At 39.8% G+C, this 14,115-nt stretch overlaps 1 protein-coding gene across 1 annotated transcript in view; it reads left to right on the forward strand.

The window, feature by feature from the left end:
- Positions 1-14,115, forward strand: part of LOC126482033 (dynein axonemal heavy chain 6-like) — a 1,073,010-nt gene that overhangs the window by 67,131 nt on the left and 991,764 nt on the right. The window contains exons 12-25 of the mRNA XM_050106005.1: positions 1,479-1,695; positions 3,746-3,810; positions 4,098-4,191; positions 4,302-4,398; positions 5,950-6,043; positions 6,276-6,403; positions 8,433-8,592; positions 8,699-8,821; positions 8,974-9,062; positions 9,164-9,196; positions 10,747-10,781; positions 10,858-10,937; positions 11,052-11,225; positions 13,089-13,259. Coding sequence (XP_049961962.1) covers positions 1,479-1,695; positions 3,746-3,810; positions 4,098-4,191; positions 4,302-4,398; positions 5,950-6,043; positions 6,276-6,403; positions 8,433-8,592; positions 8,699-8,821; positions 8,974-9,062; positions 9,164-9,196; positions 10,747-10,781; positions 10,858-10,937; positions 11,052-11,225; positions 13,089-13,259 — 1,560 coding nt within the window. The remainder of the gene's footprint in view (positions 1-1,478; positions 1,696-3,745; positions 3,811-4,097; positions 4,192-4,301; positions 4,399-5,949; positions 6,044-6,275; positions 6,404-8,432; positions 8,593-8,698; positions 8,822-8,973; positions 9,063-9,163; positions 9,197-10,746; positions 10,782-10,857; positions 10,938-11,051; positions 11,226-13,088; positions 13,260-14,115) is intronic.

The following is a 14,115-nucleotide window of genomic DNA, read 5'->3' on the forward strand; positions in this document are numbered from 1 at the left end:
AACTGATCCTGTGTGATCATTCCACTTCATATCTCTACAAAGTATTACATGCAGGTAGTTGTACGAATTGGTCGATCCCACCAGTGGACTCATTGATATTATGGTCATAGGATACAATGATGTTTTTTGATTTTGTTAAGTGCAAAATTTTACATTTCTGAACATTTAAACCAAGTTGCCAATCTCTGCACCATTTTGAAATCTTATCAAGATCTGACTGAATATTTATGCAGCTTCTCTCAGATAGTACTTCGTTATAGATAACTGAATCATCTGCAAGAAACCTGATTTTACTTTTAATGTTGTCTACAAGGTTATTAATGTACAATATGAGCAGCAAGGGTACCAACACACTTCCCTGGGGCACACCCGACGTTAATTGTTCATCTGATGATGAGTCTCCAGCCCAGATAACATGTTGCATCCTTGTTACCAAAATGTCTTCAGTCCAGTCACAAATTACACATGATACTCCATATGATCATACATTTGACAATAAGTGTAGGTGTGGTACTGAGTCAAATGCTTTTTGGAAATCAAGAAATACAGCATCTACCTGTCTGCCTTGATGGTTGCTCATTTCATAAGGCTGAAATGTAATTTCCTTTTGTGTGACACTAGTGCCTTTTTATCTAGTTTACTGTACATGTAAATCTTCCTGCTATTTTTAGTTGGTCATTGTGGTTTGATTTAGAGTTACAACATCCTGATTTTATTTTATTTATTTATTTTTTTGTTATTTCACCCATCCTACTGAGTTTAGATTTTTTAAGGCTTTTATTCTTTTAACTAAATTATGACAGACCACAGTTTTTAAACTGTATGTACTAGAACTTAGATGATATCTTAATATGTTCATTACTATTCAGTTAAATGGCTGGTGTTTCAACCTTTAAGACTGGGATTATTTCCATTTTTACTATTTCATACCTCAGTTTATAAAAACAGGACCCTTGTAGGATCACTCAGTTGTCCATCTATCTCTCTATCTATCTGTCTGTCTGTCTGACAGACTGTTAAAAGATCATTTTCTCAGGAACAGGTAGCTGTGTCAAGTTTAAATTTACACAATGTACTAAGATTTATGGCCCCTTGGTGGTGTAATGAATGTAAGCTGCTATGTCAGTACAGTAAAAAATTATGGATGTTTATGTCACATATTTTCATACTAGCAAACTCACTAATGAAAACTGATGGTTGCTTCCTGTTGGTCTAGAATACTGAAATTTGGCAAGAAGTACAGTTTCACAGTACAAGTAAAGGGAAAATATGAAAACTGTGAATTGAATTATATCACAGAGGGGGGGATTTGCATTAGTTATCCAATTAAATTCAATCATTCTCAAAAGTCATGGAATTTCTGGGACTGGTATCTTGCCAGTACCAATGTTGATAACAGACAAATATCATCAATACTCTTGATTCCCATGATGGATGAACAAACTATATTCATAATTATGTTTGTACTAAACCCTCAGTGTGTGATTCCTGCTCGCACCTGCCCAATATTTTCGATTGAAACTTCCAAACCGACTTTGGCTGCTATTTTTTCAAATACATCAATCCAAAATTTAGTCTCTACCACATTATTTGCCAGTAGCTCGAGATCATCTGCAAGTGCTAGGCAGTTAACTTTTTCACGTGTCAATGATTTGTTGACATTCCTTATTCTATTCTCCTATTACTTTCTCCAATGTACCATTAAACAGGAATGGTGACAGTACATTCCTGTTGAAGACCAGTTCAGATTTTGAGTATTAGAAACAGTTCACATCTAAATTTAACATTTGGTCTGTTAATGGTAATTCCAATGTGGTTTATGAGTTTTTGCTGTAGTCTGATTTCCTTAAGGATTTTCAGTAATGACTCTTGATGGATGCTGTTATACTCTTTACTGAAGCCAATGAAACTTGTTTCAAACTCTTTGATGTTTCATGACACACTTAAGACTGCTAATTTGATTGTGGCAACATCGTTTTGGTGAAAATCCTTCTAGGAAGTCTCCAAAGTCTCAGACAAGTTGTTTCTGAATTTTTGCATTTATAATTGTACATAAAATCTTATATGTGACATCAGGCAGAGGTAACCCACGATAATCATTTTACGCAATGTTTATATTGTTATTGTGTTCCTGTCTTGAGGCATTTTCGCAGTGTTGGAGATGTCTATGACGTTCTTATGTAGGTTTTGAGGGGTTTGTTAATTTGCATTTTTCCATGATTCTGATGCATTATAGTTCTTAGCCAATCAGTTGATTTGATCATTTCATTGTAATCTAGTGGTTTAAACTTATGCAATAAAGTTTTGTATTTTGGAAGAAGATCAAATTTAAGGTATTCTTTTAATTCCTCACAGTTTAATAATTGTTTAAAGTAGGTAACCAGAATTTTGGCACTGTCTTGATTATTCTCGACCATTTTCTCATTTTTACTTTCTATCATAAGTGTGGGTAGAGTACATTTTGATTGATATTGTCTAAATGTTTTGCAATAGTCTCTTGTTTTATGGTGAATGAATGCTTTGTCTGTAGTTTTCAGTGTTTCTTTTTGCAGATTTGTCTGAATTCTTCTAATTTATCTGACTATTAATTTCAATTTTCAATTCAATTCAATTTTTATTATCACATAACATGCCTTATACAATCAAAGATTGTGACATAGGTGACTTACTCTTATATCAGTGCTAAGTTCCTCTCAGGATCTTTCCATTTGCCTTTGTTGGCCATTTTTTATTGGAAGCAATTATCACCTCCATTTGTCACTTAAAAGTTGTTTTCGTTAACTCCAAATATACCACTGTATTTATTAAATAACTGCCTCCATAATACCTCCTCTTACTGGGTTGGAGTGGTTTGGGTTTGTTTTTTGGTGTGAACTTAGTATCTATCTTTGACATACCATGATCCAAATCAGTGTCTATTCTGTGAAGGAATTTGACAGTACAAGTTTCCTTTTGTTAATGGCTTCATGATCAGTCTGGTATTTACAAGTCTTTAATTTGTATGGATGACTTCCAGAGTAAGACCTTGGTCAACACACAGTTCATTTAATTTGTGACTTTTCTTGTTTTGTAATTTATGAGCTGGGCCATCTCCCCAATACAATAATGTGTCTTCTGTCTTGCCACAACAGTGGAAAATCCAGGACGGAATATAACAATATCATGAAAAGGATAGTTGTGGAGATGCTGTGTCACAGACAGACACAACAAAAACACTGTAAGAAAATGAGCTTTCACACATACACTCATACAAATGCAACTCAGACATACATGATGCTGTCCTGGCTACTGAGGACATCTTGTTCTGAACTTCCTTAAGACCTGTTTTTAAAATTGTGTTTTGATTGATTACATCAGTTAAATGATTTGTCCTGCTGAGTTTTGTTAATGAGTTTTATGTTTGATATTGCAGTGTATGCAAATGTTCTGATTTGTTGAACTGAAGCCTTTTTTTAAGTCAATTGTGTCTGTTGGGTGTCTTATTGCTCCGATTTGCATTTGTCTTCTGTGTGACACCCCTCCGAACCCAAGTGGTGCCTTCACTTAGATGGCCAATCTGGTGTATTTATTCATTATAAATCTTCATGTTTGGTTGATTACAATCAAAATGTTTCTGACTGAGACAAGAGTTTACAATGCCATATGCAATCTGGAAAGGTGATTAGTGAAGTATGAAATGTGTTTTGGTGGTTAAAGAATTTGTGAGTGTGTTTGATCTGCAATAGTTATTTTATTTCACTCACAGCTGGTGGCAAACCAGCCCCCTTGTCAGCCACCTGGGACACAGCCCATGGGATTGTCACTGCAACAGTAGATTCATGTTGTTCTTAGTTTGTTTAATACAATTTCAGATTGGTTCAGGAATGCATATCTGATTGAATATCTGTGAACATGATGTGTGCTGATAAGTAAGGTAATGTAAAAGGGAAGTTCTATGCAGGGGCTTTACTAAATGAGATGGTTCACTGGTTCAATTCTGGTCTCCAGCAAATATTTATCATGTAACACTTGTGATGTATGGAAGCTTTTCCAAGCTCCGAGTAACTTAATTATGGACTATTGTAATTAGCTACAAAATTCTATGTTTGTGGGAATAGTGGCACACCTTGCTGAGGCAGGCAGTTCAACGCCGTGTGAACTTCATGAGGTGGAATGTGGTACTTCTTTTTGATGATGCCACAGTCACTTGTGGTAGTTGAGTCTAGATTCTATGTGACATAATTTGCTGGAGATGCCTGGTATCCCAGGTTTTGATGTTACCATGATTTAAGTAAAGCTACACAATGCTATTGATTTCACAGGCAGGAACTCAAGATACAAACTGTACATTCCTCCTAGAGTCTACATTGTCAGTATAGCAATGCATACAAAAGTGTCAATGTATCAAATGTGCATCAGGCATGCAGCAGTGTTTCAGGGAGACACTGACAAAGATCTAACAAAATGTTTTGGATATGACCTTGTCACGAAATACACTTGGACGCACACACCCACACACACCCACCCACACACACACACACACACACACACACACACACACACACACACACACACACAAGGGGGGGGGGGGGGTGAGACTTGTGCAAATTGGTCAAAAATAGATATTCATACAGATACAGCTGAAAATGCATAATTGCAAATTCTGTTGGCTGATGGATAAACATGTAATGCTGCAGCACAATTTCACTCTGTACAGCTGGCAACAATAGTAAATAGGCGAGATGTCATACCAGGGCATAAAGTTTCTGAAAATTTCATTCCATGTACTTAGGTGGATAGTAACTATGCATTGCAAACAGGTGCATGACCCATATACGAAGGTGTCCACATTTGAGAGTGAACCTGTAGTTGGGCTCGATGAATCGCTCAACATTTGAATAAGAGTGATGCAGCTATTCAGTGATGCAGGCAGGAATGAGTGAACAATGGCTGAACACAGTGCCAAGAAGGAAATGGTCGACCTAGAGAGATGACAGAATATGAGGACTGAGCAGTCGTGAGAGAGGCACTCAGAGGCCTGGATTCAACATAATCATCAATCCAACATGCAACTGATGCTTCAATGACCATGAGGACCAGTAATAGATGGCTAACAGAAAAGGAGCTGAGCTCAAGGAGCCCCTGACTCAGGTTACTGTTAACCTCTGTACAGTGGTGTGCAGTGGTGTCAGGCTCATTTTCCCTGGTATCTCAGTGATTGGAGTAGAATTGTTTTCAGTGATGAGCCCCCCATCAAAATGATCCCCAATGACGGTCAAAGATGTGCCTGGAGATGCCCTGAAGAGCAGTGGGATACCAATCTGATTGTCACCCATCATATGACCTGACAAACAGGGAGTAGTGGTCTGGGTTGCCACTTAACTTGCCAAACTGTACATTGACCAGCAAGGTCACTGGATCTCTCCCCAGTTGAGAACTTTGGGGCATTATGGGTAGGTCCCTGCAACCAGCTCAGGATTTAACAATCTTAACTGCCAATAGGACAGAATTTGCCATGATATCACTCAGGGGGACATTCAACAGGTCTGTCAATCAGTGCCAACCTGAACAACTGCTTGCATAAAGGCCAGAGGTGAACCAACATGCTATTGACTAGTTCAATTTGTGAAACTCTTTCTCTTGAATTGTAATAATTTTTTTGGATTGGATTGTTGGATTGTTATGGGGAGGGAACCAGACAGCGAGATCATCGGTCTCATCGGATTAGGGAAGGACGGGGAAGGAAGTTGGCCGTGCCCTTTCAAAGGAACCATCCTGGCATTTACCTGGAGCGATCTAGGGAAATCACAGAAAACCTAAATCAGGATGGCCGGACGCGGGATTGAACCGTCGTCCTCCCGAATGCGATTCCCCCCCCCCCCCCCCCCCCCCCTGCACATGTATGTCTCATCTACCAATCCTGTCCCATTTAGATAATTCCATCATGATGTGTCATTTTGTTTGTCTTAGAGTGCACAACAGATGGACTGATGTGATGAATCTTGCCAATGTTCACATTTATGGACAGTACAGCACAGTTTTTCTAGAAGAACAAGGAAAAACTGTACATCTATGGCAAATGCAATGCAAAATAAAGAAAAAATTGCCACCATACAGCAGCAGTCCATCCTAGGAAGTATTTTGTGTTGCTGGAAGTGTGTTATGCTTTTATCAGGAGTCACACAATGTGGAATTGCATGTGCGGCTGTTGTAATTGACATGGCCACAGCTACGGGTTGTAACAGAAGTAGCATGCAGTCATGTGTGGTGTGGATGTTATGGAATGTGTAATGCAGGCGAGAAGGAAGGAACATAAGAGAAAGAAACAGACAGGCAATAGAGAGCAGCTAGATAAAGAAGGCAGTAATGAAGGATGGACAACACAAGGTTTGGATGGAAGGCAACCACTAGGTGATATAATAATGTACAGAAAGTTCTGGTTGACAATTACGAATTACTTAGGAATGAAGATGATGATTCACTGAAAGGCAGAAGTGCGAGTAGTTGATATGTACATGAACAAAAGGTACAGAGCTTTGTTAGCTTTAGGGATGAACTTCGTTTATCAAGTGTGTAGGAAAAACATGCACACAAATACACACACACTCATTCACATGCACACGCCTGTCTCTTTGCATTGTGCTCAGTCAACTGCTGGTTCTTCCCTGGCCCACAGGTGAGTGTACTGAGGTGAGGTAAGATTGCATGGTGGGGTGGTGTTGAGGGATGGAAAGAGGCAGGAGGCAGACAGGAAGAGGGTTGGGAGGAGCAGCTCCTGGGAGAGTCCACAGACTAGTGCGTGAAGTAGCAGCACATAACTAGCTGACACGAATTAGGTGGGGGTAATGGATATGGTGTACACACACACACACACACACACACACACACACACACACACACACACACTGTTGGGAGAGGTTGTGGCAGACAGTGAGTTACCTTAGGTTTAGGTCAGGGAGTTTATGGGAGTGAAGGATGTGCACAGCATTTTATGTTGATGTGACAACCAGCCAGCTGTCAACTGGAATAAATGGCCTCCACCAAACTCTCGTCAAAAACAAGATGGACCACCCAATAGCGCAACATGAAGGAGAGCACGACATACAAGATTTCAATGGCAACTTCACAAACTGTGCCATCTGGATCCTCCCCACCACCACCAGATTTTCTGAGCTGCATAGATGGGAGCTATCCTTACAGCACACATTTGTAATAAGTGGATGATTATGACTGGTCACATGTGACAGGTTCCTTAAAGAAGAAACTAATTGCATGTGATATATACTAACATTCGACCATCCGGTAACACCACAGTGGTGTCTTGTGCAAAATAGCGGTCAGCGGTCGGCAACATCACAGTGGTGTTGTGAGCATAGTATCACGCAGTGGCCAGTGACAGCACTGTAGTATCTTTGGCATTCTTTTGGTGTTTTGTTTAAGTAACATATTACACACATCAACAAGTTTTTTTGTTTTTACATGTACTTGTGCTCTTTCATCATAGCAGACGAAAGATACGATACGATTATTTATGATGAATGTGTGGACGTCTTTGACGTTCTGGAAGTCTTGGCCAATTGGGAAGAAGACATTGGATATCGGAAAAATGAAAGTGAAGCAGAATCATCGGAAGATAGTGAAATACGTCCAAGAAGAATTTGGTGAATGCTACGGTTGCCAACTGAGTCAATGAATCAGACAAAGAAGATAGTGCACAGTGGCCAGACTTTGATTTACTGAGGACCAATAATAAATTTGAAGGATTTCCAGGTCCAAACATATTTCCCAAAGATACACAGAGCGTCGAGTATATCATCGAATTATATATTGGGAATGATCTATTTGAATATATTAGTGATGAAACCAACAAGTACTACAGTCAAAATAGCAATAGAAGAAAACTGGATATAAAAAAAAGGACCAGATTTGTCAATGTTACGGGTCCTTAACTTAGAAAATGGTTTCAGCTTGCTATCCTTATCAGAACTGTAAAAAAACAAAGGATTGACCATTATTGGTCAATGAATCCGTCGATAGACACACTGATATCTCACAAAATGATGTCCTGCAACCCATTCAGACAAATATTATCATTTTTACGTTGTTTCAACAGCAACAATAAACCAGATAATGCTGACCAGCTTTACAAAGTGCAATTTGTAACTGATTATTTTTCCAAAAAGTTTAAATAAACAGATATCTGATACAAACAAATTTTTTGTTTATTTACGTATGTATATTTTCGAAATTTCATGAAAGTTGGGGAACAGGGTTGAGAACTTAAGAGAACCAACAATGAACTAACGATGAGATTAGTAACACTTAACAATTTTTAATCTTCCAATAATCTCAAGAACGGCCGGCGACAAGCCAAGTAATCCGAATTAGTGCTGCCGACACCAAGGGAATCAATTTGTATGAGTTATGCAGATGGCAAAAGTGTTAAGTTTCAGTTGTAAAGAAAACGTAATCATATTTGATTATATAGAGATATTAATGACATTAGCAGAACTAATGATTTTAAAATTGATATGGTTGTTTTACTTTGAAAGGAAAATGAGGATAATAAAAAAGAATAATTCCACAAAAAATAGCAAACCAAGAATAGATGGAGTAGATTAATAATTAACTAATGAGAATAAAAAAGTAAACATGATTAATGCTTAAGTATTTGTTGTATAATTGAAAAGAATGCTTATTCTTGTGATAGGTGAATTAGTGTAGAATATACACTTACTCATTTATATGGGCAGCATATGTGAGTGTACAGAATTTGGGAGAAAGGAATTCTGCAATTTTATCATTACCATTAGAGTTGCAAAATTTTCTGTACCCTTGGCATGTATAACTGAGCAAGGGTGTAACCAGTTAGTTTTGTGAGTATTCTAATAATAATTAAATGAGACCAAAGCAGTCTCAAAAGATGTTATTTGAATGTAGGTAATATCCTGCACAAGTTCAATTATTTGTTTTATGTTTTCTTACTTGTTTGAGGTACTTCTTGAGTGGCATGTTGTGGACAGAGTTCTTCAGCACATCTTCTGCTCCATAATGCTATCACCCCTGCACAGCATGACAAGGAGGTGCCTCTAAGCATTCTAGTCTATGGAAAATCATGGAAGAGCTAGCTGACAATGACAACAAATATGTAAATTGGGGATTTATGCAAGACTTTTGGTTTCAGTGTGGAGGCAGTCATTGCTCGAGACAGACATTTGTAAACTCACTCTCTCTCTCTCTCTCTCTCTCTCTCTCTCTCTCTCTCTCACACACACACACACACACACACACACACACAAACAGACACACACACACACATATGGATCTCATCCATCCTTCATGAAATCCTCCCCACTCCACCAAGTGTGTCTTTCCGCCGTCCACCTAACCTTCGTAACCTCTTAGTTCATCCCTATGAAATCCCCAAACCACCTTCCCTACCCTCTGGCTCCTACCCTTGTAACCGCCCCCAGTGTAAAACCTGTCCCATGCATCCTCCCACCACCACCTACTCCAGTCCTGTAACCCGGAAGGTGTACACGATCAAAGGCAGAGCCACGTGTGAAAGCACCCACGTGATTTACCAACTGACCTGCCTACACTGTGAAGCTTTCTATGTGGGAATGACCAGCAACAAACTGTCCATTTGCATGAATGGACACAGGCAGACAGTGTTTGTCGGTAATGAGGATCACCCTGTAACTAAACATGCCTTGGTGCACAGCCAGCACATCTTGGCACAGTGTTACACCGTCTGGGTTATCTGGATACTTCCCACTAACACCAACCTGTCAGAACTCTGGAGATGGGAACTTGCCCTTTGGTATATCCTCTCTTCTCGTTATCCGCCAGGCCTCAACCTCCGCTAATTTCAAGTTGCCGCCGCTCAAACCTCACCTGTCTTTCAACAACATCTTTGCCTCTGTACTTCCGCCTCGACTGTCATCTCTGCCCAAACTCTTTGCCTTTACAAATGTCTGCTTGTGTCTGTGTATGTGCGGATGGATATGCGTGTGTGTGCGAGTGTATACCTGTCCTTTTTTCCCCCTAAGGTAAGTCTTTCCACTCCCGGGATTGGAATGACTCCTTACCCTCTCCCTTAAAACCCACATCCTTGCATCTTTCCCTCTCCTTCCCTCTTTCCTGATGAAGCAACCGTCAGTTGCGAAAGCTTGAATTTTGTGTGTATGTTTGTGTTTGTTTGTGTGTCTATCGACCTGCCAGCACTTTCGTTTGGTAAGTCACATCATCTTTGTTTTTAGATATATTTTTCCCATTGGGAAAAATTCCACGTGGGAAAAATATATACAAAACAGTGAAAATAATCAATTATTGATAATACAATGTAAATGGACAGATAAAAAAAATCTACTCACCAAACAGTATCAAGGGAATATACACGGACAAAAGCTTTTAACTGTTACAAGATTTCCAAGCCAGTGGCTCCTTCTGGCAGAAGAGTTGAAGGGGAAGGAAGAGGGGTGAAGGAAAAGGACTGGAGAGGTTTAGGGAAAGGGATACAGTTTAGAAAAATCACCCAGAACCCCAGGTCAGGGGAGACTTACAGGGTGGATGAGATAAGTTTTAATCAATAATCTGTACACTCAGTTTTACTGTGAAGATCTAGTTAAGTGTAAAAAAAAAGGCCACCATAGATTGTGAGTCCTGGGTCACCAACTTCCCTGTACAGCCACAACTCATCCTTAATGGTTGAACAGAGATGGATGTGAGAACCACACTACAATAAAATTATCCTGGCCTGCTTAGGACCAAACTAAGTCAACACTGCAACCCACCATGTGGTATAGGAGTGATCTTCAATTCATCAACTCATCTGAATTTCACCATCTTATAAATCTCCTTCTTACTTTAATATAGGAACACTCCCAGTAGTTTGCTCCTTGCTGGACACAGGCAGTATGTCAAAAAACGTAAATAAAATTAGGCCAGAGAAGGAGGTTGTATAGACTGCAACCACTTACAGAGTGAAGTGTGGTATGAAGACCATTTGTTATTGATACATGGTAAATAGCTAATAATCTCGGCTAACATAAACTATAATTTTGATGTAGCTATGCTTGCTGCTATATTGTACAGAGTCATCACAGAGAACCATAAAGTTAGAGCAAGCCTTCCCTAGGAATGGTAACAGACATGACAAAAATCATGGGACAGACATTATTCAAAACAGTGAGCTCCACAGTTTGCTTGTAAAAATACAGACTTGTGAAGACCTTTTCTGCCAAGTGGGTCTTTAAGAAAACTACAATGTTTAGAACACTGCATCTGTCATAAGAAAATTCACCTCACATAGTTCCAACAACATTCTTGTGCATTTGCAGCTTCATTGTACATGACCATGTAGTCAGTGCTGTAGCAGTCACATTGGGGGCGGGCGGGGGGGGGGGGGGGGGGGGGGGGGGAATGGTGTTCTTATTTGATAAGGAAACAAATGAAGTTTTTTGTGAGTCAGTCAATCTCTCTCTTTTTCATTGATGAAAGTTCACGTACAAGTTAACCAATGTTTGGCATGCTATCGAAATCTTAATTGCTACTCAGTTATGGAAGACCATTTCTCACTCTGAGTATCATCTGCCATCTGAGCCCCTTTGCAAATGACCAGCCAAGCTAGTTTCCCCATCTCAATTCCATTCTCTGTTCGAGTGTCCTACACAAGAGACCCTATTTATTGTCATGGGCCATCTTCTCTCGTTACCCATATGGCCTCTGATACCAATTTAGGCATTACTAACTTCTCTTGTAGTTATAGAATAGGAAGTTCTGGCAGAATTTAAATAATTTGGGAGTAAAGGTAACTCCTCACTGAATAGTAGAGATGTTGAGCCTTTGGCAGCAGTTGTACGGGATGGGAATGCGGGATGGAGAGGCAGCAGGTGCATGGAATAAAAATGTGATACATCAGCACCAGTGAATTTGTGCAGTGCACAATGACAAGGATGAAGAGGAATGGAATGGTAGGGGTACAGATCATGGGAAGGGGAGATTGGGAAAAGTATGAGCATGTAGGATGAGTGAATTTAGGGTGAAATGATAATTAACTGTACACCCTAGCTGCAAAGAGGCATTGATATACTTCATAGGAGACATGTTGAAAATTTGTGTCCCAACCAGGACTCGAAACCGGGATCTCCTGCTTACATGGCAGACGCTCTATCCATCTGAGCCACCGAGGGCACAGAGGATAGTGTGCCTGCAGGGACTTATCCCTTGCATGCTCCCCGTGAGACTCACATTCACAACATGTCCACACCACCACATTTGTAGTGTGCCTAATAGATGTTTGCCCATCATACTCCTTACTAGTGGCAGATTAATCTACTAAGTACCGTAAGAGTTTGGGCATAGCGTGTGCATTTGCACAAGAAGGTCAGTGGGCGGGAAGCCATATTTTAACTATATGCGAAGGTAGTATCTGTTCCCGAAAGAACAGTTACCGTTAATGACCATGCAGCTTTCGCTAGAATGAAATGATAATTAAATGGACACCCTAGCTGCAAAGAGGCATTGATATACTTCATAGGAGACATGTTGAAATTGTGTGCCCCAACCGGGACTCAAACCTGGGATCTGCTTACATGGCAGATGCTCTATCCATCTGAGCCACCGAGGGCACAGAGGATAGTGCGCCTGCAGGGACTTATCCCTTGCATGCTCCCCATGAGACTTACATTCACAACATGTCCACACCACTACATTCGTAGTGCGCCTAATAGATGTTTGGGAGAGGTAGTGGTCAATGGCAGCAGGTCGTGATCATGGGAGTGTTGGTATCAGGAAGGTGGCATCAGTACTGACAGATAGGGATCCAGGTGGTAATGAGTCAGGGATGGATGAGAGTCAGTAAATGAAGTGATTCATACCTTAAATATGAAGGACTAGGCTACAGAAAATTGTTTGCAGATGTTGGTAGACAAGAGTGGAGAGTCTTTCATTGGAAACACAGTAACCAGCTGCAGTGGGGCATCCAGGATTGTTGGATTTATGGATTTTGGGAAGCATATGGAGGGTGTTTGTATGGGGACTAATGGGTTTGTCAAGGGAGATGGATGTGAGGAATGATTCTGGAATAGGTCTAATGATTTGAGTAGGATGGAACAGCATCAATTTTGCTTAACATTTCACTGCGGCTTCTGATCTTTATTCATTCTTTGGAGTCCAAAAACCTAAAACATTTCAGTGGTGCAATTGATAAGCATGTCTTTTCCATCACGTTTGCAAGCTTTAATGTAATGTTTTCGGATATTCCTTATAAACCACAAGTTGTATCATTGTTCCAGTTCAATAAACTCTACTGTCACTTGCCCACTAACAACTAGTTGTTGAAGAGATGTCCAACAAGATTACTCATTATATGAGTGGAAGGTTACATGATTTTAAAAAGGTGACCCAGCTTTAGGTAGGAAAGGAAACTGACAATACTGGCAGCAGCACATCTCAAAAAGAGACTCATCTGCCATAGAGTCAAAGTACCCAAATGTTTTGAAACTTATTAAGGCTTCTCTTATACTGTCCCATGGAAATGTGTACATAGAGAGAAAAGATTCCCTTTCAAATCACATATTAGGAGAAGACAAAGAGTGATGACCAAATGATTTTTAAACAGTGTTTTGGCTATGAGGGATGCTTTGGGACAATATCCCCATTTACTTTCTGTTTCTATTGACTTGCAACTCATTACATATGGATAACAAGCACATGCAAATTATCCTTCTTATGAGGGAGTATACGAAATGAAAAGTAAACTTAGATTAGAAGAAAACAAAAAAAGAAACCAAAGGCATCTTGAAGAGGAGACTAAAAAGAAGAATAACATAAGAAATAAGTTGGCTGTGAGACAGCTGCTCTGAAAGAAAAAAGAGATAAAAGAACGCCAACTGTCTCAGGATGGATGAGAAGGCTCTCTCTCTCAAGCTTCAGCTAAACTGAAGAGGGGGAAAAAGATAGAAGGGCAACCAAATTGGCCAAGAGTATGTTTGGGGGTGCACAGATCATGGAAGAAGAAGAAAGTGGGTAAGGAAGGAAGGTGGAAACCATTCAGAAAAATCTTAAATATTTTGTTGATATTTGTAGAATGCCATTAGTCGTAAAAACATGATGTAGACTTTGTATGTGAGT

Source organism: Schistocerca serialis, chromosome 5 (genome assembly GCF_023864345.2).
Source record: "Schistocerca serialis cubense isolate TAMUIC-IGC-003099 chromosome 5, iqSchSeri2.2, whole genome shotgun sequence".
NCBI lineage: Eukaryota > Metazoa > Arthropoda > Insecta > Orthoptera > Acrididae > Schistocerca > Schistocerca serialis.